At 41.3% G+C, this 25,751-nt stretch overlaps 1 protein-coding gene and 1 pseudogene across 1 annotated transcript in view; one reads left to right on the top strand and one right to left on the bottom strand.

Moving 5' to 3' along the window:
• The first annotated feature begins 6,367 nt into the window (after positions 1 to 6,367).
• The window catches only part of GADL1 (glutamate decarboxylase like 1), a 134,357-nt gene continuing 114,973 nt past the window's right edge, over positions 6,368 to 25,751 (top strand). The window contains exons 1-6 of the mRNA XM_021678833.1: positions 6,368 to 6,523; positions 12,643 to 12,769; positions 15,028 to 15,118; positions 18,804 to 18,910; positions 19,621 to 19,736; positions 25,588 to 25,667. Coding sequence (XP_021534508.1) covers positions 6,371 to 6,523; positions 12,643 to 12,769; positions 15,028 to 15,118; positions 18,804 to 18,910; positions 19,621 to 19,736; positions 25,588 to 25,667 — 674 coding nt within the window. The 5' untranslated portion in view covers positions 6,368 to 6,370. The remainder of the gene's footprint in view (positions 6,524 to 12,642; positions 12,770 to 15,027; positions 15,119 to 18,803; positions 18,911 to 19,620; positions 19,737 to 25,587; positions 25,668 to 25,751) is intronic.
• On the bottom strand, positions 6,836 to 7,005 carry LOC123326905 (annotated as a pseudogene).

The raw sequence follows: 25,751 nt of genomic DNA, 5'->3' as shown, positions 1-25,751 counted from the left end.
TCTTTCTTTCTTTCTTTCTTTCTTTCTTTCTTTCTTTCTTTCTTTCTTTCTTTCTCTCTCTCTCTCTCTCTTTCTTTCTTCTTTTTTGCCTATGGGTACCCGTCTTTAGCTGACTAAAATCGAAGCATAGTTTTGCCTTTTACTCCTATGACTTCATATTTGTGGGTTGCACCATGGAAATTGTTCATTCCCTAAGTAGGCTTTATGATTCTACAGAATCAGAGAGATAGTTTCAGAAATTAATCCCTGCATTTGTTACTGTTACCCAAATCTTCAGAGGTTTTGTGGCCACTGCCTTATATGGTTGTTATTTCTTAATCTTTGTTTATTTCTTTTAGTCTTCTTCCTTGTAGGTTGTCCATTGTTACCCTCTCATTGATACGTTGTTTTAAGACAACAAAATGGCTTAAAAAAAAAAAAGACAACAAAATGGCTTAAAAATGGTGTGAAATTTGAAAAGGATGCAAACAATTTATCAGCCTGGTAGTACCAGCCAGGTACATCAACTAAATCAGGCATCCACACTTTTGAAGTTAGAAGAGACACCTGACATAGAAAACTCCAGAACAGAGGGTTATCTCTTCAACTTTCTCTTTCAGCTGTATTTTCCTTCACTCTGTCTCCCTAAATATTCTCTTTCCAGATGTTTAGCGACTTGAGAACAGAGACTCTGTGTTGTTTACGTCTCTATCCCCAGGCACCAGCTTGGGTGCTTGGCACATAATAATCCCTTATTAATTTATTAATTAATGCTATCCTCTTTTTCAGGCTTTGATTTTCATGCCTATCTTGGACTGGCTTACTGGGCTTTCCAGGTCCTGACCCTCATCACTCCCTTGGTTTTCACTGTCTTTTGCACAAGTTTTTGGAGAGTTCCTTGGTTCCCACCTAGATGCCTAGATTCATTTTTTTGATCTGTTGTTCCTCCTTCTTATTCTTTGGAAGCAAGCATTATTTTCCTATTGCTAATTTTCTCTTAACCATTAAAGAGTCTTGGATAGGACACTTGGCTCTAACCGACAGACTTTCTGACAAAGACTTAAGGCTATTAATTCTAACCTTTACCTGAGCCAACAGTGTAATGTGGGTGCCAAAAAAGGGTTCATATAGACTCAGTTACATTAATAGTTACTACTAACTGTTCTTTACCCTATTCCTGGCACTTTACTCAGCAGCTTGCATGCTTTGCCACATTTAATAAAATAGACATGGCTATTTTCCCTGTTCCTCAGATAAGAAATCTGAATCACATGGTACTTGAATAACATGGATGAAATCACAGAAGCCCAATTAGAATTTGGGCCAGGATCTGCCTGGCTTCAAAGCTTAAGCTTTGAGATCAATTAGGGTGCTACTGGAAGCCTTATGAATGGAATCATGGTGACCAGAGCATGGGAAATATGGATTCATTCTATTTAGAGCTGGGGATACCACACCTAGAGTTTTGTGTTAGGACTCATTTTATCAGATAGAAATAAACTGACCTAGACTAGTGACCATGGCCTAATCACAAACCATTGAAGAAACTGGAGCAGTTCTAACTAGGAAAAAAAGAAAGAGAGGGAGAGAGAGAGCGAGAGAGAGAGGAATTTAGATGAGAGTTGATAGAAGTCTTCCCGTATTTGGCCTAGAGTCCCATGGAAGAGAGATTAGACTTGCTTTGTCTACCCACTTACTGCAAAAGCCTGTGGAAATGACACAGATGCATATTTGAAGTCACTATAAGAGGAGTTTTTGTGACCATCCCAGCTGTCAATGGAGTGCTACTTTAAGTGACGAAGTTTTAAAATTATTATTATTCATTACTGCAGATATTCAAAGAGAAGATAAGTCTTCTAATTCAGAAGTTTTCCCTCATACCTCAACTCCTATGACCCTAAGACTTAACCCCAAATGTCTGCACTGTTTATGTTCCAAACATCTTATTAGTGTCCTTCTCATGGCACTTGGCACCTTCTGTCTTCTAGTGTGGTTATTCAATCCTCTGAGGCTGTCCTTTACTAAGGATAGGAGTTGAGTCTACTTCATCTTGCGGTCATTATTACCTCCCTAACATGGTCTTACAAACTGTAGATGCCTGCGAAGCAGCATCTTATTGCTCCTTCAGAGAACTTCAATGTTGTTTACCCCAGTTTCACTTCCTATTAGTAACATGACATTGGGCAAGCCAATTCTAATCTCTGTGTCTCAGTTTCCTCAGCCACAACACTGAGTAACTAACTGGAGTTTTTGTGACAATCAAATGTGTTAAATCTATAAAACTTGGAGGACAGAGCCTGGCACAGAGCCTGTAAGACATGTCTTGTGTTGGTGTAAATTTTGAGGCCCTAACTCCCCAATGAGACTTTGAGATCCTTGAGGAGATGACCCTCTTCCTGTGTTTGGTCCCTAAACTGTTGTGTGGCATGTGGTAGGTGATTGCTCTATGCTTGTTGAAATGAATGCCTCAGTATGAAAGGGTGAGGGAAAGCCTCGACAATTGAAGATGTTAGAATTTGAGAGGACCTTTGGGGGTCACCCTGAACAGTGAATCCTAAGTCCAACTGCATGTCAGTGTATTTCAGTACTGTTGGTATAAGTTAGAGCGCATGCCAATTTCCATATTCTGGACCCCAGCCTGGAACACAATCTTCTGAGTAGCACATCAGGAATCTGAATCGTACTTGGCTTTCCTAGCGATTTTCTGGCAGCCAGCCCAGCACTTTCCTTTGATTGTCTCTTATTTTATGGATAAGGAAACTGAGGCACAGAGAGGTTGTATTATCCCAGGATCAGGATGCTTAGGAGAGATCAAGTGAGACTAGAACTCAGCTTACCTGACATCTTGGCCACTGGGTTGTATAGGGGATCTTTGGATTGTGTGAAGGGGTTAGATAGGATAATTTCCCAGATACCTCTGCCATTAGCCAGGCGGTCCTTAGAGTTGTTGAGTGCCTACACATGCCAGCTGCCGAACAGATTTCTGGGATGTCCAGAAAAATGAGACATGCATCCTTTTCCTGTAAGACTTTATAGTCTGGTGCAAGAAATAAGACACAGAAACCATGGTGCAAGGTGGAATGTGACAAGGAGGGAGGTCTGGAAAACTGTCCACCCAGTGGGAGCTGAACTGCTTGACCACCATCTTGTGTCCTGAACATCTTGGCAGGAAATTTTGCTCTCTTCACAGGGGCAATCCCCTACACTGTGGCCTCTCTTTCTGCTCTTCCACAGGGGGTATACTCACTGGCCCTTTGGTCTAGAGTTCATTATCTGGGTCATTTGACCACTCTGAAGAGACCTCTTTTTCTACTGTCATAGCTTTCTATCACATGGAGTTTCACTTATGCTTTATGCACTTCTGTATGTAATAAGTAGTACTGATTGCCTGTTACTGCTAACTAAAATTTATTGAGTTAGCTAATATTAATGACATTTATTGAGTGCCCACTATGTAGCAGGTGCTGCTTTAAGTTTTTATCTGTGTTAATTCACTTAATCCTATGTCAAAAGAAGAGGCCACTGCTCAAAATCTGAAACAATATTTGAAGTTGAATTTATTGTTTGTTCAACAAGGAAATCCATACATCTCTTTGAGTAAAGCAAAAGTTGAACTTATACAGAGCTTTGGAAGGCACAGGGTTGAGGAATTGGTGGAAATTCAGAAGTCAGAGTTTGGAGGTTGACTGCCTTTCACATTTGGAAGTGTGGTTCCTAGGGTGAGGCTTGATGGGCTGACTTTCAGAAGTCAAATGCCTACAAGAAAGGGAAGGAGAGAGCATAGAAAGTGAGTGGCTGCAGCAAAAAGTATAGAGAGGAGAGGAAAGTGAGAGTCTTTATTTGCAGTTTCCTTTCACAGTCCAGAGACCACAACTCAGCTTTCCCTGTTGACCCTGTTCCCTGGTTCTTCTGGTCTCTACTGTGTCTTCTCTAGGCCATGAATTATATGAATTGTACTCTACATCTAGCTCATCCCTAGCCAAAGGTGTCTCCTGCTCAGTTAGGTCAGCTAACCTGCAATGGCATCTCAGAGAAGGGGGACATTATCACTCATTGGTTGAAGGAATTTTTGAGTAGCCAACAATTTTTTGTCGAACTCCTATAAAGTGCTAGGCACATTCTGGGTGCTACAGAAACAAAAATGAAACCAATAGACACAAGCTTACACTATTAGAGAGCAAACCTCTACTGGAGAGACAGATGCTTAGACAAATAAATGAATAAGTATATATGATCTGTCACATGGTGGTCACTGGTTTTGCATTTGATGGTGGTTTGGACTAAGGAGGTAGGGGAGTGGGTAATGAAAAACAGATTCTGGATATATCCTTCATGGAAGATTCTTCCATTGAACTACTTCATTATTAACCACCATATACTGTAGCAGTTGGATTGGAAGTCCTGGGTATGGAATCCAGAAGGTTATAGTTTGGCCTACTAAACAATCTCCAGAGGAGATTGAGAAACAATCTCTTTTCCAACCTGGGAAAAGGCAGGGGGAGAAAGAGGCACATTATTACATCTGGCAATAGAAATAGAACGTATCTATCAAGGAAAGCGGCATTATCTATATCCAATTCTTCAGTTTTTATTGTATTTTCTCATAGATAATTGCATGAAATATGGGGATTTCTTAAATTGATTGCTGTGGAGACAAAGATGACTTAAATTTCAATTTCACTGCTTTTCTGGTTGCAAGTGGGTGTTTGACATTTTTTAGTGTGTGTGTGTGTGTGAGAGAGAGAGAGAGAGAGAGAGAAAGAGAGAGAGAGAGAGAGAGAGAGAGAGAGAACTCTGAGAGAGCTATAGAGTGGCTGCTACTCCCTGAACAATAAAAACCTGAAATTCTACTAATGAGGTTAAGAAAACTAACTTTTTCTGTACGCCTAATAATAGCACCGCCTACTGACATAACCAGGGTTCCCTGAATAATTGCCCTCTTTTTCCAGTTTATTTTTAGGATTAAAATTCAGGGGAGGAAAGTGCCTTTAGGTTTACAGTTTTTCCATCTAAAAGCTCAATTCCAAGGCTTCACCATTTGGCCCTAAACCATGTTGAATGCATCCTTTCAAGTGAAAGATAAGTAAAAGTGAAGGATGGAACTAAAATTCGTCATTGGAGTTCTGGATGGTTCAGCCTTCAGGGTGAGAATAAAAGATTGATCCTTCGCTGCAGACCCTGTCTTTCCCAAACTGGGGAATCAGGCTGTGCCGTATTTATCTGCCTCCATGGACACCATTTGAGTTTGCCAGTAATAGAAGCAAAGGGTTTATAAAGCCACAGAATTTTACCAAAACGTATTCTTTTGAGGAAAAGACCGACTTGGGGGATAATAAATGTTAATACTGCTAGAGCCCTCGGTAAGCATAAAAATATTTGAAATACCTATGGACCATCAGCATATTTAAGGTAGATTTGCAAAATCTAAGTAATGCACTGTGCTGGGTGTGGTGCTGAAAGATAGTTTTTAAAAAACTGTTTCTGTAAATTTCCACAACTCAGTGAACATGTATGTACCTTACAGGGAGGAGAGAGAGACACTGATTCAAGAAAGAATAAAATCGAATCCAAGCTTGTGGCAGGTATTGGTGGAATATTTAGATTCATTTGCCAGAATTATTTTTGGGGAGGGCTATTTTGGGTAGGCAGTAATCTTTCTTCTCAGCTACAGATTTCCATGTTGACTTTTAACCTTTAGTCACTGACTGGCAATTGTACAGTCCTAAAGACGTTCTGTTCCATCCTTCTGCCTGTGCCCAGACTGCAAGTTTGAAAAGTTTGAGGGCATCAAATGTGGGTTTACACCAACCATCACGCCACTCACTTTCTTTTATTCTCCATTCATAGGAGAGTGGCTGAGTACGTGGACGGAGGGGCTCTCAGGGACAAAGCAGTGTCTTTGATATAAAGGGCCATTTAAACATGAGCTTAAAATGTAAAATTAAGAGAGGTGATATGTCAATAATTTTTTCTTCTTTAGGAATGACTTATTCCTACAAAGTGGATAGATGGCAGTCCTTAACGGGTTACAAAAAGTGTGTGTGTACAAAATAGACACAGGCTTGTATCTACAATCTTTCTGTGCATGGGATTGAAAGGTGTTTGCAAGAATGAGTAAAATGAATTGAATTTACATTTCACATTTACATTTTCTCCACAATCGCTGATGCCAAACAAGATGCTGCAGGATATCTTTCCTTAACCCTATGATGCCACCGGAAACCATAAACAACTGTCTGCTTCAATGCCCCAAATGTATTAAAAGAAGATATGCCATTTGAAGCTGGGATAGTGGTCCATGTTTCCCCTTGTGCTTTGTTGTGATCTAATTAGGTTATGTCTCAAACATGATTTTTTGTGTGTGCTTTCAGGAGATACGCATCCACAAGAGATGATTCCAAGTAAGAAGAGTGCTGTTCTCGTGGATGGGGTTGTACTGAATGGCCCCACGACAGATGCAAGAGCAGGAGAAAAGTTTGTTGAAGAGGCCTGTAAGCTAATAATGGAAGAGGTGGTTTTGAAGGCTACAGATGTCAATGAGAAGGTAAAACTAAAAGATACCTATTAGAAACCCCTGGAATGGGAAAGATAGGTTCTTTCCAAATTTGGGTGGTTAGATGTAAGGGAAATGGGAAGCTCATGCTATGTTGGCCTCTATACCTTTGTATCAAGGGGATCCCAGCTGCCAAAGTGGGATCCCACCCAGTATCAGCTTTCCTGGAGGTGTTGGCTGTTAACTTTGCCAGCCACCATTTATTGGGAGACTGGCTGAGACCCCAGGCCTTGAGGGCATGAAGCACAGGGATGAAGCCTTCTGCCCTATAACCGTATAGATTATAAATAAGCGGATGATCTTGATGTATACACTCTCTGAAACATACTCTGCTCTCCATTTTCTTGGGCACCTTCTTTTTGTTACTAGTAAAAAATAAGCATAATGTGGGAAAGAGTATGAAAAAATTTAATTAGCAATAATCGCGCCTCGGATAAACCTCATCGGCTATGATACTGCCACTGCGCAAAGCTAAGAGTATGAAAAAATTTTAAATTTATCTGAGGATCCTTCCCAGGAGCTGGTCTGAGCTTAGACTGGAAAATTTGAATTGTTAAGTCTGATTTCTGACTGGCACCAATTACTGGTTCTAGGTCTCAAATTCAGGCTCAAGTTCAGATTCAAACTGATAATGCAATTATTACTAGCGACTTCTACTTTTTTAAAAAGATTTTATTTATTTACTTGAGAGAGAGAGAGAGCACAAGAAGGGGGAGTGGCAGGCAGAGGCAGAAGACGAAGCACGCTCCCCGCTCAGCAGGGAGCCCGATATGCGGCTCCATCCCAGGACCCTGAGATCATGAACTGAACCGAAGGGGGACGCTTAACCGACTGAGCCACCCAGTTGCCCCAAATGACTTCTACTCTTAAGAGTACTTACTATGTGCCAGATGATGTTCTCAGGACTACTCCATATGAATTTGTGTATTTAAGTCTTACAAAAACACTAAGAAGTAGGGGCTATATATTAACTCTTTTTTAGGGACGAGGAAAGAAGTGAGGCACAGGGAGGTCAAGTGCTTTGCCCAAGATCACATGTTAGTGAGTATCAGAGCTGTTGGCACTAAAATCCAGGCAGTCTGGCTTCAGTCTGGGCCTTTAACTTCTCTTGTATGTCTCTTACAATCGCTAAATTATCCTTTATCACATTGATTATCTTTCATATTGAAATTGAATTATCAGCAAATAGAGGAGGGATTTTTATTCCAATTCGGTTAGTCAAAAATAAATGTCATTTAAAAAAAAAGATTTTGAATGTGAAGTGGTATTTATTCTGAATTTTTGATCACATGCATTTGGGAAAACTAATAGGGATATAGATCAAAATATCCTGTAAATTTAGAATAGCTATATTCAAGGCAAAAATCACTGATGGTATTTCTTGATATATATTTATAATTGCATATTTTCTGGTCTTATCTGTACTTGTGAAATATTTTGGACCTGCTTTACTTTGGAGCTCACTGCTTTTCTGGTAAGCTTTTTTTCTTTTTTAATTGGACTTTATTCAGTCATTAAATATTAACTGAGCGTTAGCTATGGGTAAGCCATTGTATTTGGCCCTGGGGGATATAAAGACAAATAAGACAAAGGCTCAGCTTTGAACAGAATTTACAGTCTAGTTGGAAGGATAAGTTTTCATTGAAAAAGAGAAGAGGGGGTCCCAGTAAGAATGTGATAAATGGGTGTGATGGGGGCAGACTTCAGGGATTTCGTAGAGGAGTGGGTGCTCTGAGCTTTGATGTGGGATGTGAAGGTCAAGTAAGATTTTGATGGTCAGGGAGAAGTTGACCCATGTGTGTTGAGGAAAGCAGGAAGGTAAAGGATGGAAAGAGCATTGCAAAAGGAAACTTTCTGCCTAGGAGGAAGGGCTCATATAGGTGACTAATGGAAGGTAAGACAAGAAGGAGAGGCTTAAGATCCTAAGTCATCAATGAAGGAACCCCATGCTGATTGCAGTACAGTAGCCCTGCAGGCTATCCACCTGAACTTGGGTTGAAAACGATGTTGCAGTTGGGGGGAGGAGGTGGAGTTTTTATGCTACCAACTTCATCTAGCGTTGTCAGCGATCCAATAGGCACCATGAAAAGTGACCTTCAGATACATCCCCGTACTTTGTGAGATGATTACTTCTAACACCTTCTCTTGTAGATATTCTTTCTCAGCCACTTTTTAAAAAAATTAAGTTATACTTTACATCTAGTAAAATTTGCTCCTTTTTTGGTGTGGAGTCATATGAGTTTGCTAAGCCATGTAACTATACCACAGTCAAGATATAGAGCAGTTCCATCACCCCCAGATTTCCCTGTGCCCCTCTATAGTCAGCCTTGCCCCTTACCTTAGCTCCTGACAGCCGTTGATCTGTCTTCTGTGCCTGTATTTTTCGCCTTCTCCAGAATGTCGGACAGGTGGAATCCTATCACAAGAGGCCCTCTGAGTCTTGCAGTTTTCCCTCTGCAAAATGCATTTGAGATTTAATCATGTTGTTGTGTAGACAGGGATACATCATTTAACTGCATTTCCCATTTTCTTGCACTTTGCAAATAGTATGATTTTTACAATTTGGAGGTTTGTAGCATCTCTGCATCCAGCAAGTCTATCGGTGCCATTTTTCCAACAGCATTTGCTCACTTTGTGTCTCTGTGTCAATTTTTGATAATTCTCACAGTATTTTAAACGTTTTCATTATTATTGGACTTGTTACATATTATAACATATTATAAAACATATTACATATATTATAACATCATATCATAAAATATAACAATATTTTTTATAGTTTGTTATAACCAGGGATCTCTGATGTTACTCTTGTAATTGTTTTGAGGGACCACAAACTGCACCCATATAAGACAGTGAACGTAGTGATAACATTGTGTGTGTTCTGACTATTCTACTCACTGGCAGTTCCCCTGTCTCTCTCCCTCTCCTTGGGTCTCCCTATTCTGAGACACAATAAGATTGAAATAAGGCCAATGAATAACCCTACAATGGCCTCTAAGCGTTCATCTGAAAGGAAGAGGTGCACATCTCTCAATTTAAATCAAAAGCTAGGAATGAAGCAGCTTAGTGAGGAAGGCACTTGGAAAGCTGACATGGGCCAAAAGCTAGGCCTTTTGCCCCAAACAGCTGCATTGTGACTACAAAAGGAAAAGTTCTTGAAGGAAATTAAAAGTGCTACTGCAGCAAACACATGAATGATAGGGAGTAAAACAACCTTATTGCTGATCTGGAGAAAGGTTTAGTGGTCTAGATAGGTCAGACCAGCCACAACATTCTCTTAAGCAATATTATCTCAAGGCTGTGTCCTTGGAGCAGCCTCTGGGAGCAGGAGACACAAGCAGAACCCACATTCCAGGGACTGGGGAGGGGGTGAGGAACCTCCAAGGGCCCAGGTCCAGCTTGTAGGTCATCTGATGGTCACCTCTTCTTTTTTTTTTTTTTTAAAGATTTTTTATTTATTTATTTGACAGAGAGAGACATAGCGAGAGTAGGAACACAAGCAGGGGGAGTGGGAGAGGGAGAAGCAGGCTTCCCGCGGAGCAGGGAGCCCGATGTGGGACTTGATCCCAGGACCCTGGGATCATGACCTGAGCCGAAGGCAGACGCTTAACGACTGAGCCACCCAGGCGCCCATGGTCACCTCTTCTTAATGACCTCTTCCAACAAGTATTTTTTTTTTAATTCAGGCATGTAAATTTTTTAGACATAATGTTATTGCACACCAAATAGACTTGATGGTCCAGGGTAAACATAACTTTTATATGCACTGGGAAACCAAAATCTTTGTTTGACCCACTTTATTTCAATATTCCCTTTATTGAACCAAACCTACAGTATCTCTGAGATATTCTCTATCAGTAGTCATTCCTTTGGATTGTCTTAGTCACTTTTGATTTACCTCTGCCTATTGTGGTTCTCACATCAGAGTTTAATTTCATACCTCTTGTACAACTCATTATTTCTTCCTGCTTTCCCCAACCTCCCACCTCCTAGTCTCCTGACTTCCTGGCTACTCCCCTGTCTCTCTCTTCCCCTCCACAGCCGAACTTTTTAAAGATTGTCTATGCTCCTTCCCTCCCTCTCTTTCCTCACCTCCCACACCCTCACTCCATGGCAATCTGGCCTCCACTCCCACCTCTCTAAGTCAAACGGCTCTTGCCAAGAACACCTCCTTGTTGATAAATCCCATGAGCACTTCTCAGTCTTTATCAAATTGGGCTTCTCAACAGGATTTGATAGTGATGACCGTCTTCTCCTTAAAACATTCTGTTTTCTTTGTTTTAGTAGCACTGAACTCTTCTCAGATAGTCCCTGCTTCTCTGGCTTGTCCTCCACCTCACAAGTGAGCTCCTCTCCCTTTGCCCATATCTTAAGCGGTGGTGGTGTCCAGGCGAGATCCCGTGCCTTTCCTCTTAGTGGTAGATTCTCTCTGAGTGTGTCCCCCATGGTGTATTATCATGGTGGATGTCTGGAACTATGTTCTTGGTCTCTCACAAGAGCTTCAGACCAACTGCTGCACCCCTTTTAGATGTCCTGAGAGGCCTCAGACTACATATGCCCAAAGCTCATCATCCCCACCAAATCCCCACCCCAAACCAAATTCTTTTCCTCATCACCACCATCAACCCGTGTGTGTAAGCTACAGACGACAGGGTTGTCCTTGGCTCATTCCTCACCCTCATCCTTGCCGTGTAATTAATTTCTGAGTTCTGTTGTTTCTGCATTTTAAATATCTCTGGAAATACTTCATTCCAGTAATATCTACCTCATCCAGAATACCACCTTCTCTTGCCTGGTTTATTACAGTCGCCTCTTACTTCCGATTTTACTTGGAATCTCCATATAGCAACTAAAGCTATTGGCCAAAACACAAACATGTTCATATCATTCCCCTGTCCAAAACATTTCAACTGCTGCCCTAGAACCAAGTTCAAACTCTGTAACATGCCACAGAAATCTGTCATGATCTGAGTCTCATTTCATTAATTAATTAATTAATTCATTTATTCATTCGCTCATTCATCTTTTCATTCACCACATCGTTGTGGAGCATCTCTTGTGTGGTAGGAACTGTATTCATTACTTGAGAGCAGTGAGCAAACAGATGGACATCTCTGCTCTCATGGAGACTATGTGGGACAGAATAAATGAATCACATGATATGTTGAAAGATGAGAAGTGTAATGGAAAAAGGAAGAGCAGGAAAAGATGAGGGGCTGATAGGGCTGGGGTAATGTGAAGCTTGTGACTTTAAATAGGGGAATCAGGGTTGCTATCTTTGAGAAAGTGATTTTTGAGCAAAGCTTTGAAAGAACTGAGGAGGTTAGGCAGGAGGACATTTGGGGCAGGAGTATCCAGGCAGAGGGCACAGCCAGTGTGAAGACCCTAAGGGGGGCAGTGTGCCTGGTGTGTTTAAGGAACAGCAAGGAGGTCAGGGTGGTGGGGCAGAGTCAGCCAGGAGGAAGACAGTACTAGACTGGAGAGGAAACTCCATGAAGGAAAGCAGATTATACAGGTTCATTTGAAGTCATTATGAGGATGTTGGCTTTACTTTGAAAGAAGTGAGCCACTGAGATATTTTAGCAGAGGAACGGCGGTAGTTTAGATTTAAGAGGATCATTCCGGATTCTGGCTGCTAGGTTGATAGCCTGTAGAGGTCAAGGGTAAGGGTACAAGCAGAGAGACTAGCGAGGAAATTATTTTGGCATTCCAGCCTCACTTCTTGCCTCTCCTTCCTCCAACCCCATGTTCTAGCCACACCAAACTAACTTCATTCTTCAGATTTGCCCTTTCAGCCTTTACGACCTCTGTTCCTTCCACCTAGAGTGCCTGCTTGCCTTCCCCTATCCCCTAATCTTTGCTTAGTTTGAAATCAGTTCCTCCAGGAAAACTTTGACCTTCCAAATCAAAGATGGGGCCCCTCATTTGTTCCAGTGACATCTGGGTCACCATCCCATATTTTTCCCCCTGGACTAGGGTTGTACATTTAAATCTCAGTCTCTCCCACTTGTCTGGAATCTTCGTGAGGGTAGGGTCCATGATGCTAATATCTTCTCGCTACCTGGCTCCTGTGGGAGCTCAATTAACTGCCATTGCTGAATGTCCAGGTTTGTGAGTGGCGGCCCCCTGAACAGCTGAAACAACTTCTTGATTTGGAGATGAGGGACATGGGAGAGCCACACCACAGGCTGCTGGAGCTCTGCCAGGATGTCATACGCTACAGCGTCAAAACTAGTAAGACCTTTCATTTGCCTCCTTGATCTGTATCCCTAACAAGTTCTTATATTTTCTTCAGCACATACTTACTCATAGTAAAACTGAGTATGACAATGTTTCTGGGATAAGAAAGCTGGATCAAAAGATAGTGGTTCTGATATTTTTACAATGGGCCACTTAATCCATAATACAGACCTTTTTTTTTTTTTTTTTTTGTCAAGACAAAGATACATGGATAGAAAAACTGTTGGTGTTAGTGATCATTCAGAAATACGATCTGCTCCTTGGCAATCCCCATCCTCCGTTTATAATCAAGACCATATATGACGACTGCTACTTATCATTTCTTACATTGGTCCAAACTGGCAAAGCATAGTTTGATTACAGAATTCATTAAGGGATTTCAAATCTTGATGGCCCAGAATGTGCAAAAAAAAAAAAAAAAAAAGATGTTCAGGAGGATGTTTTTACTATAAACAGGAATAGATGGGAAGATACTGATGGAGTCTTGGCAGTTAATAATTGCCCAATTATTTTATCAAATCTAGCAGGATCAAAAATAAAAACCTTTAGGAAAGTGTAAAAGGAAATGAATACATGGTAAGTTTCTGCTGTGATAGCTTCGCCATAATGCTTAACCACTACGATCTTCTGTCGATGCAGTAGCATGGTATTAGTCTTGTGCTGACATACTAGTCCAACTGCTAATATCCCATACACCCGGTGAACAAGTTCCAGAGTAAGGAAGGAACTTTCCAAAATATGCATTTCGCAGTGTGCTGTAAAGGTAATCTAGTGCTTAAGACCATGCAGGCATTATGCTTTGTGAATTCTGACACTGAACTAAATTTAGTGGAAAGAACATAATAAAATCCTGGCTAAAAATAATTGGTTTATATTCCCTTGGGAAAATCTGGTGTATGTATCAAAAACCCAGTTAGCATTTCAAAAGCAGAGATACATATCTTATTATTATAGTGCATGTCAGAAGTGTAGAATGACATTTAATGCAGAAGATTTTTCAGTTTACTGGATATTTTCCATAATGTTACCATGGAACTCAATCATAAATTAACACGAAACTAAAAAAAAAATCTTATTAAAATTACTTGCAGCAACGTTTGGTTTCCTTTGCCAGATTAGAGGAAGTTTTCCATATTTTATTTAAAAAAACATTTTCTTGGGCTTTTGTTTTTTATTGAACCCCTAGTTTAAAGAGAAAAAAACCCTAAAACCAAATGCTGTGAGTGGTAATGAGAAGTCACTAACTAAAAAGTTTCCCAAATACTCAAATTTAGAAACAGACCTCCTGCCTTCTTGTTCTTTGTCATGCTGGGCTTCCTATGATTGAGAATGTCAAGTCAGTTAGCCTAGTGTTTGGTGTGAATATTCACACTGTGGAAAGCCAAGAACCTTTATGAGACCTTTTATAGAGGGGAAAAAAAATAGAAAGTTGGAACTGAAGTTGAGTCTTAAAGGCTACTGCCTTTGAAGTAAGTTGAATTAGAAAGTTTATGTAAGCCACATGATGAGTCACATCTTACTCCCATCTACATAATGTCAGTTGCACTATGAAAAATGGTCCAATCTGAAAAATGAAAAGGCCACTCACTGCTGGTAGCCCGAAGTGAACTCTGTTGGTGAGTGAAATGCGTTTAAAGATAGGGAAGATAGGGATTATCTTCTGAAGATAAAGGTAGCAGGCTTTGATACCTGCACAAATAGTTTGAGTAATCCAGTTCTCAAGGGTTCTGGTTTGGAGCTGGGGTGTAGAAAAAGGGGAGTAGATAAACCAGAGTTTTTAAGAGAGTGCCCAAGTGTTGCTTAGAAACATATTGTTTAGGAGACAGGGTTATGAGGTGGGTCTTCAAAATTTGTTCCCCTTGCACGTGATTAGATTTTGAATTCTTTTTAAAACTGAGGCATAGTTTACTGTCAGTAGAGTGGACGGATCTCAAGTGCTCAGTGAACTCACACATAACTGTGCATAACCATCACCCAGATCAAGATGTTGACCCTTCCCGCCACTCCAGAGCCTTCCTCAAGCCCCTTCCTAATCAATATCAACTTCCCAAAGGTACTCAGAATTCTAACCTCAGTCTCCATAGGTCATCTTTGCCTCATATTGAATGTTATATAAGTAGATTCATGCAGTGTATACTCTTTTGTATCTGGCTGTGTTCGGCTGTCTGAAAGATTGATTTATGTTACCGCTGTATGGAGAGTCTTTTTTGTTTTTATTGCTGTGTAGATGAATGCTCTGCTTACATTTATAGACCATCCAAGATTTTTCAACCAGTTGTATGCTGGACTTGATTATTATTCCTTGGTGGCCCGATTTATGACAGAAGCATTAAACCCAAGTGTGTAAGTACCATTTTACTGGACTCTTACATAGAGCATGCATTAGAGATGTTTTTTAAGTAGACGAAGTTTTTTTTCTTGAATTTCTATTTCATGGTTTCATTTGTACAGTGTCATCATAAATAATGGAATGACACTTAGCAGTATTTTAAAGAGTTATCTGATTTGATAGTGGTACTGTAAGATGGTTAATGCAGGCATGGTTATCTCCACTTAACAGATGAGAAAATTGATTAAGCAACTTGTCATCCATTCCTGCATGAAAAGCCATGTCTCTGCTAAGTGCCAGAGAGATACTTTGAATAGAAGCAAACTTTGACTTGGCCTTCATGAAGCAAAAAGTCTAGTGAGATGGAGATACTCCATGCAAATTCATCAAAATTATCTACACAAATTAATGTAAAATTTTAATTTGCATATGAAGAGGTAGATGATGCTATAAATATAAGTGGGACAATTTTTCCTAGTTGGGAGCTCAGGAAAGTCTTCTCTGAGGAAATGACAACTAAGAGCTGAAGAATGAGTAAGGGTTTACTAGGTGAAAAGAGAAGAGACGAGTTTCAAACAGAGAGAACAGCACGCACAAACGCCCTGTGGCAGGAGGCAGAATGGCGTACGTTATGAACTGAAAGGTCAGTGAAGGTGTCGCTCAGAAAGCGATGGGGAGCATAATGGAGGATATGATTGGAGAAATGGTTAGGAACCAGATATGCAAGACCCAGTGGGCCATGTTTATGAGTTATTCTAAGTACAAAGGAAAGCCTTTAAAGGTTTCTAAATCATTAGATGCCATTTGCTTATTGAAAAGATCACTTGAAATATGGAGAGTGAATTGGAGGGGACCGATCAGGAGGGCATTATCTTAGGTGAGAGATGGCAGTAGCTTGAACTTAGAAGTGGTAAGAAAAGAGAGAGAGAAAAATTGTTTAGAGGATAAAACAGAAAGGTCTGGATAATATATCGAACCTTGGGAATGAGGACAAGAAGGAGGTTTATACAATGATCCTTGGGTTTCTGGCTTTTTTAGCTGTGTTGATGGTCATGTCATTCATTGATATAAGAAGCATAGGAAGAGGGGACCAGTTTTCAGGGATGTGATGAAAAAGGCAAGAGCAATAATTTAATTTTCAATTGCAAGAATTTGAGTTTGCAGTGACTCTGAGCTATTCAAGAGTATGTATCAGCCAAGCTGAGAGATATACAGGCCTGGAATTCCGATATCTCTATGAAAGTTATCAATTTAGGAGTTACTGGGGAATGATGTGTAATTGAAAAGTATGTGTGGATGAGATTCCTAAAGTCAGTGAAGCTCAACTCTTCCTGTTCATCAGAATCAATCTGGGACATTTCCAAAAAATATATTGAGGCCTGGGTCCCAACCCAGACCAATTAAGTCTGAATTTCTATGGCTGTGTCCCAAGCACTGATATATTTTCAAAGCCAAACAAATGATTTTGATGAACAGGATGAAGACACTTTGAACAAAAACAAACCAGGGGATGGAGAAGCAGTGTCTGCAAGACAGAATATAGAGTGAGGACAGAAGCGTAGGACTGGGCCTTGAGGACATCTAATAATCTCATGGTTAGGAGGAAGAAGACCAGCCTACAATGGAGAGACAGAGGAGAAGGAGAAAATCAACCAGGAAGGCATGGAAACCATGGAGGAGAGTGTGTCTAGAATCATAATACTATTGAGTGTTTAACTAAGACAGAGACTAAAAATTGTCCCTTGAATTGGCAACACAGATGTCATTGGTGACTTCAGTTAGAGAAGGCTTGGTGGGGTAATGTGAGATGATACCAGTTTATAGTGAGTAGAAGAGGTAAGTGGTAGATGGGCCAGAAGAGACAGTAAAATTACCCAACTCTCTGAACCTTTCCTTCTATGTCCTGGGTTTTCTAACTTCTCGTCTGGGTTCTTTTCACTGAAACATGGAGCGGTTTGCAAAGTATTAAGTTGTTGCTAAGCTGAACAATCCACTCAAAATGTGAGCAAGCCATGAGAGCATCCCATATCGTCCTCTCCTCCAACTCCAAGCCTGTCCCCAGGTTTACAGTTGAGCCAGCTTTCAAAGGCAGGCTTCATATTATTTTTTTTTAAAGTGAACAATTATTTCACTTATATTTGCAGGTGCACATAAACACATAGACTTTTTCCCACACTTCTGATATGTGTGAACTGGCTTCCTAGCATGGTTGAAAGTAGAACCTGGATTGTTTGAAAATTAACATGATGTCTGTAGAGCGCTTGGCACGTAGGGAGGTAGGGAGGTGACACATAATAGGTGTTCTGTTTTTTTGTTGTTGTTGTTTCCTTTCATTTTGTGTTTTTGTTTTGCCTCATTTCCAAAGTTTTCCCTTCTGGGTGTTAAAATATTCACATTCAATTCTGTGAGTGCAAATCTAGGTGTGTCTGCCTGGCTTACATATTTGGAGTACAAGTTTATTCAGATACACTTTAATGTAATGGCTTAATTGTTAGAGGAGATTATAGATAATTTAGTCACCCTCAAGTTACCTAGAGAAAGAAGAGACTCAAATATTATGAAACAAGGCATGGTAACCCTCCCAGGTGGGGTTCCCTGGGAAACTGCTCTAGATGGAGTTTAGTGAGCAAGGTGTTTATTAAGGAATGCCCTTGGGATCCACATGGGTGATGGGAGAGTAAGGCAGCAGGAGTGGGCAGAGCCAGAAGTCAAGCCGTCATGGGGCCTCAATGGCAACCTCGGCTGACTCCCTGGAGATCTCTGGAGCTATAGTGGCCCTTGAGAGTGGTCTGGAGTTGGGCCCATATGGCCAGGCCTTTATACCTGGTTGTGACCTTGGGAAAGGTAGCTCCCTGAAGCTGAGGCAGTTCGTTCCCAAAGGGGCTAACTTCGTGTTCTCCCACAACAACGGTCCAGCCTGGAGCAACAAAACCTTCAAAGACAGGGGATTTGGGCAGTGCTTTGCAATAAAATCACATGATAAGAGAGGCCCCACAGAGCACTTCCCATTTGGGCCAGCATAGGAATGTAGTGGAGAAAACCCTAGTTCAGGGTGAGTAGTTTCCCTGTAGAATAGCCAGAGCTGACTGTTAGGGTACTCATGATAGGAACCTAATAAAACCTGGTTACCATGACAATGGTTTTTCTTTCTTTCCTTTTTTTTTTTAAAGAATTTATTTATTTGAGAGAAAGAGAGAGAGAGAGCAAGCACAAACTGGGGGGAGGGGCAGAGGGAGAGGGAGAAGCAGACCCCCCACTGAGCAAGGAGCCCAATGTGGGCCTCGATCCCAGGACCCCGAGATCATGGCCCAATCTGAAGGCAGTTGCTCAACTGGTTGAGCCACCCAGGCACCTGACAATGGTTTTTCTTTAACCAGCATCCAAAGCAGCATCCAAAGAATGAAATGGCCACGGCTCATGGCTAATACAAAGAATCTAGATGCACTTCCTTTATCGCTCCCAGTGGACCTGAAGGGTTCCTGTAAATTACGACTGCTGAAGTAGCTTGCGTATCCCTAAGGCGCCCACCTATTGTCATCTATCAAACCATGACTAGCACTATCACCGACTGCACATTTCTCTATTTCCAATTGGATAAATTTCCAAAGACTCTACCTGCACTTCCATAGCCACTTGGTTGAATAAAACTCTATGTGTAACTCTAGTCATAGAAGTGAAGTGTTTTTTATATCTATCTAGTTATACGTATGAGGTGTCCCCAGTGTTTCTGTTAGTGGAAGAAGCGGTTCTGAAGAAAATGATTGAATTTATTGGCTGGAAAGAAGGGGATGGAATATTTAACCCAGGTAAGTACAGCTAGTTATTGCCATCTCCCTTCCACTGCAAACACCTAAACATTTATTTATGTGTTATATGAAGAACAGCTCCTTGAAGATTTACAAATTCCAAAAAGTTGGTTCGGAATAATTCTACTTGTTGAGAATCTAGCTCATTCCTTTCTCCAGAGTGGCAACATTTTGCATAAATGCTAAACAACTGACATAAACGTTAAACCAAGGAGATGTCTACAATTTAGGATTTGTATCTTACAAATGAAATTATCTGCTGCTGGGAATTTGGAAGGGCTATAAATTTTTCAATCCATTCTACTTGAGAAGGTTTCTGAATCACATGTTGTTTGTCCTACAGCCCTTTCTTGGGACCAGAGATGAGCTTGTATCCTCATCTTATTGGTCAGGTGACAGACAGAATACCATTAACTACGAAGACTTGGGTACTGGCCCTTGTCCGTAGATTGAAACTTTTAGTTTGGAAAAACTCTGGAATGAGAGAAGAGACCAAAACTTCAGTCTTTGCTGAGATTGGAAATTGCTGTAATTGGGGGTTAGGAAGTGGGTGAGAGTCATGGGTGGGGCATGCTGCTCGGATGACTCTTGGGGGGGATCCGTCGTTAGACTAGAATGGCCATAGCCGTTGATGTCTTCCCCTGTGGTTGGCACTTAGGGAGCTATGATTTCATGCTATAAATATGCCATTTCAATTTTGTTTTTTGCAGGTGGTTCAGTGTCCAATATGTATGCAATGAATTTAGCTAGATACAAATATTGTCCTGATATTAAGGAAAAGGGGCTGTCTGGGTTGCCAAGATTAATCCTTTTCACATCTGCAGAGGTAAAAAATTATTTTTTATATCAGATACAGATTTTCAGAGAAAGCATTATTTAAGGGGGTTTGTTTGTTTGGGACTTCTGATATGCTTTTATCCTATCCGTGTGTGACTAATATGCCTAAGTATAATGTCATATTTCATTCCAAAGGAAATTCTGATGGGTTTGATATTGTAACCCCTGGCCACTCAATTCTGTACATCACCTTTATTTAAAATTTATAGTCTATAACATTTTTCTCTGAGAAAAGAGAACATTCAATTTGAAACTGCTATCTCTTCCTGTGAATCTCTTCTTTGAGTGCCTTATTTATTAGAACTTAGATGATCGCTCAGCTCTGTCAGAAGCCTCACATTGCCTTGTAAAACTGATTGCTTCAAATGTGTAACGCAAAGGCTTTTCAAGAGGAAAGGGAGATATTCCGAAATGGTGAACATCACACACCCACCCCCCCCACTCCCCACATTGCATGTTGCCACAATCCCCTATGGCCTTTTACTCCTCACCAAAGTAGGGAGGTCTGACTGTGGGTAAGTACATTGGCTTTGAGCTAGGCTGCCTGCATTCAGTTCTTGTTGCCACTACTATCTGAGTGACCTTGGGTAGGTTGATTAATTCCTCTGTGCCTCAGTTTCCTAATTTGTTAAAATAAGTATCAGCTAGCTGTTGTCTCTAACAAAGTACCCCAAAGCCCAGTGGTGTAGAACTAGAGCTAGATATCATTGCTTTACAAGTCTTGGGATAGCTGGGACTCTTCTGCTGCTCTTGGTGGGGCTCCCTTATGTATCTGGGGGTTGGCTGCCCAATGGCTGAGGTAGGAGTGGGCCTGACCAGGATGACTCCAGTGAGGTCTCTCTGCTCCATGCATCTCTCATCCTCCAGCAGGCTAGTCCAGGTGTGTAGTCATGGCGGGGGTCCAGGGGAAAAACAACACGGACACCCACCAGGCCTCTTGAGTCTAGGCTCAGAGCTGGTACATTGTCATTTCCACCTCATTTTCTCAGTGAAGCGAGTGATGTCGATGAGCTCAGATCCAAGACTTGGGAAAACAGACTCCATCTTGTAGGTGGACTTGCTGCAAAGTCCCCTGGCAAAGGACATGGACACAGGGAGAAGGGAACCATTTGGGGCCATCCTAACCACCCAGGAGCCACATGAGCTCAGTAGTCATGGCTAAGTGGGTTGTTGCAGAGACTGAATGAGCTAATGCATGGAAAGTCGCATCTGGCACATTATAGATACACAAAAACGTTAGCTAGTTTTCTTAGGAGGAGGAGAATTACCTAGCTGTCATAATGTGGGTAGAATGGATAGCACAGCTGAAGTACAGTCTCATCTGAAAGAGATTATTTTTTTCCTTTCCTCTTCTTGTGCCATTCCAGTGGGTACCTCTGTCTCTCCCACCACTGCTTCCTGCCCCTGTCCCTGGCAGGAAGAGTTTAGCTTCCGTACCTTCTCTGATAATCCAAGGTCTCCTGTGAAACACATGAGGCGGGCAAACTCTAAACGTTCTCTGTTATTTCCAGCTGGCCTTTCCTGTATCTGTCATTTTCTTTTACGAGCATGATTTTCTTTGTTATTGTCAAGGGGTAAACTGTGGTCGAAGAGGTGGGCAGTGGAAGAAAACTTGCCCCCCGCCCATGTTTTACACCTGCCCTGGCTGACCTTTGCTCTGGTTAGTTCAGTGCCAAGTGCAAAGTGGGTGCTGAGTGTGGGGAGGCGTCTGGAAGAAATCTTCTAATCTTAACTCAGCCCTTCTTTGTGAAAGCTTTTCTAGAGCAAGCGAAGAATGTTTGGGAATGGAGACATCTGGGGAAAACACTTGGTACTTTGGGATTATTATGGAGTCGAGTTTCCCTTTCTGGGTTCCAAACTTTGGCATTTCAGTTGGAGGAAGCCAGCATATCCAAAATGCAAAGTCTCTTCTTTTGAATTGTTGCTCCCATGCCTGAGAAAGCTGATTCAGTAGGGCCCCTGCTTTCAGCTCAGTGCTTTTACTTTTGCCTTCTTCATTCATTGGCTTAAAATGTACCTGAGGTCTCTTCTGGAATAATTGCTCTGGAAAGGGGGAAGGAATTCTATGGAAGCCTAGAATAAAGATTATGCCTGGGAGAGATCAGGGACATAGGTGTAGCTGGCAGATTGGGAGTGAAAAGAAATTGAAACCTCATGCAGTTGGGAAAACAGAACTAGTATTATTTTTTTTTATCTCCAGTGGAGATACATATGCAAAAAGAGGTAAAATATATGCCCTGGCTAACATGGCAGCAGAAGATGGAGCCAGAAAACCAAGAACTAAATATACATCTTAGTTTACTTGGGCTGCTGTAACAAAATATCATAGACCAGCTGGTTTAAAAAACTGACATTTATTTCTCACCGTTCTGGAGGCTGGGAAGTCCAAGTTCAAGGTGGTGGTAGATTTGGTTATCTGATGAGAGCCTGTTTCCTGGTTTGGGGACCACAGTGTGCTCACATGGCCTTTCCTGGGCTCGTGCTAGGGGACAGAGGGAGAGGTCTCTGTCTTCTCTCCGGATAAGGGCAGTAATCCCATGAGAGTCTCACCCTCTTGACCTCATCCCAACCTAATCCTACCACATTGGGCGTTAGGGATTAAACACATGAATTTTGAGGGGACACAAGCATTCAGCTCATATCAGTGTGAATGCCACAGAAAAACTCCATAGCTTCAAACACACGATAGCTCCAAATACAGATTTTTACCCCATTCATCCAGACTCTACCTTGTTGCTCATTCCTTTCCCTGCTCTGCCAAAGAGACTGAGGTCATAATAGTTGCATGATTTTAATTCATATTTTGGCAATCACCTTCACCACTTACTACAACAAATCAATTCATCGGTTAAAAAAAAAGAATTAAAGACGGTTGTGTTTCCTCAATGGTCTTAAACCCTATGTTAGGCTTTTCGCTTTTTGCAAATCTTGTTTGCTTTTAGGTGTTGGCCAAGGCCCTGTGGTTATTTTCCAGTACTGTTTATTGGGTGGTCTTCTTTTTCCTGTTTTGTGTGGCCTCCAGGGTAACCACTCCATCCCCGACTTGTACCATCAAATGCAGAGTATATGCACTCACCACTGGAGGTGTATTTGCATACTTGAGGTTTTGATTATAATTTCACTGTCCATGGAGACTTGGAACATCATGATAGAGCCCCCTGCACTGTCCATGTATCCACAGTAGCCTCCCCAGGCTGAATAGGAACCAAAGAGAAGGGACTTTTGGAGAAAAGTAATAAATTTGTGGCTTGATTAGCAGTTAGATATAAATTCCTTGAATTTAAAGAAATCGTAGGTTTATAATTCAAGTCCTTTTGGGAATCAGCATAAAGTAATGATCATTGTCTGCTACTAAAAAGTGAGGGAAGAAGAGAAACCCTGACCTCCCAGGCCAGCCAGCAGGCGGCCTTGTTCCTCTCTAGCAGGATGGAGGCTGGGATGGGGCAAGAGAGACCAGGGTACACTTCTCAAGGTCATGCCTCCTCACATACCTCATTCACTCACCCTCTTCGTGGCCCTTCTGTCTAGGCGAGTCTGACTGGAGTTTGGATGTTAGTGCAGGCATTCTCCCTCAGCGAGCAGGTGCTTCTTAGGACGTCAGGCGGAGCATAGAGTAGCCCATCTGAATTCTGACTCTGCTTTGGGAATTGAGCCAGCTGTGTGCTCTTGGAGAGGTCCCTGTACTACGTTCCTTTTCTTCATTCCCAACAGAGGACATTCGCAGACCCCGGTTTCCCCACCACCTGGAGCTCATTTGAGCACCAGACTAGTCAGCCCTAGAAGGAGTCCAAGTGCCCAGCACACAATCTACTCGAGGGGGAAAGCCGCAGTTCCTTGGGAAACCCAAGGTCAAAGAAAAAATCCTTGCAGGAACCGGAAAGGAAAATGTCAGTGCACTTCTATCTTTCATAGGGGCACTTGCTGTTTCATCATTATAGGAATAAATGCCCACTGAGATTTTTGTGTCTTCCGTAGACGAATGAAACCTGGAGGGGAGACTGGGTCTTAGAACGAATGACTGACTTATCTTTTGCCAGAGAGGGGAGCAAATACCATTTGTTTCTAAAGGCAGCAGCTACTTCTGAACTCCGGCCTTCTAGGTTTTTCCTTTCCTTGCAACTACTCAGCACATCTGAAGCACTGCCTTCTTTCTTTCTTTTCTTTTTCTTTTTTTGTCTCTTCCAGGGCTCTTTTCCTCCTCTGATGCCTTTAGATGTTTAGACTTCAGTTTTGCAGACACTTTTTTTTTATCTGTCCCTATCCATTTGAGATTGACATTGGATTCTACTTTGCCCTGGGGTAGCCAAATATAGCCCCACCAAAGTTACTCTTCATCAGCATACCAGTTTTTTAATTCAGCAGACCCATTGGTTGGGGACAGTCTGCTGTTTTTTAGGGCAAAGCAATGTGATTTTCCTTATTGGCAAATGCCAGTGGAATAGGCTACTCTTTATCACCATGAGATCAATAGTTGGTTGCTAGAGTCCAAGTCTCTGGTGAGAAAGAATTCACCTTGGCTATGTCACCTAGCTAGGGTGGGCTGATGGAGCAAGTAGAGAATTAATTACATTTTCATGTACATTCTTACTCCTCAATATGCACATGCTCTTCTAACAACTGGAAGTGAGTGCATCCTACAGGCATTTGGCCGTGTCCTATTTGATACCTGGAAATTAATTATGTAGGATGGTTTCATTTTTCCTGGTGATGTTACTTCTGCATTTATTTTGATAGAGTTGAAAAAAAAAGAGCTTCCAATAAAACTTTCTTGACAAAAGAAGAAAAAAAATTACCACATTTGAGGGACTATATCAAGTTAAGTGTGAAGGCATGATTATTCTTTTAATGTATTCATACCTACAAATTAAATTACTAAGGGTTTTTGGTACAATAATGTCCTTTAGCACCTTCATTTTTCTGGCACGAGAAAGAATTAATTGACCACCTGTCCACACTAATGTATAAAGAGTGACATCTCCAATGTTTGAATGCTAATTATTTTATAGGCTTTATGTAGTAGGGAAGAAAAGGCCCAACAATCTAAGGCATATACTACCATTTCCAGTAAGAACTAAGACCAGACCTAATTCTAGAGCCTCCTATTAGCCTCCTATTCATGTCAGGGCTGCATAAAGTAAGGTGTCCATAAATTTTTATTACTTTTGTTATTATGATTTTAGCCACATTCCTCAGTGTCTAATTTCAATCTTACATTCAATATTAAACGAGATTGGTCAAGTGTATGATCAGCATTTATAACCCATTGTTTGTTTTTGAAAATAATTAAATTCTTCTGTGGTTTGCGATTGCAATTTTTGAAACAGTCTCACTCCCTACTCAGAGGGTTTTGAGTCAGCAGTGGACTGGATTCTGTTTGCATTAATGTTGAGTATTATTAGTAGCATCAAGAGAAACTTCTCTCAATGTCAGGGAAAAACAACAGCTTCCAGTGACCAAGTTTGTTCCCTAGCCCAGGCTCTATGCTAAACCTTTTACATATACTAACCCATTGAGTTCTATGAAAAGCAGATGAATTAGGCACTGACACACCCACCTGAAATTAGCAAATTGAGGCTTGGAGAGCGTACATTATTTTCTCAAGATTCCATAGCTGTAACTGGGAAAACTTGAAACTATACCCTGGTTTCTCTGATCCCAACCAAAGTCAGTGTTTTCAACCGCTATATTAAGGAGCTCGTTTGAATTACTACTTTCTTTTTCTTTTATACAATAACGTTCCAAAGATTGGGCTCAGCCTTATGACTTCAGATAATAAGCAGTGGTTTTTTTCATGCTATGTATTCATGTTTTCCTTTTCCCCCTTGCCCCTTTTAATTTAGTGTCATTACTCTATGAAGAAAGCAGCCTCCTTTCTAGGGATTGGTACAGAGAATGTTTGCTTTGTGGAAACAGATGGAAGGTAATGGGGACAGGATCCGGAAGCCTGGTGGGCGGAGGGGGGAATTCATGCTTTTTAAAAAGCAGTACCAATGTTTGTTCATGA

Source organism: Neomonachus schauinslandi, chromosome 1, assembly GCF_002201575.2.
Source record: "Neomonachus schauinslandi chromosome 1, ASM220157v2, whole genome shotgun sequence".
Classification (NCBI taxonomy): domain Eukaryota; kingdom Metazoa; phylum Chordata; class Mammalia; order Carnivora; family Phocidae; genus Neomonachus; species Neomonachus schauinslandi.
Note: the sequence above shows the minus strand (reverse complement) of the source record. Positions and strands in the feature narration are given on the sequence as shown.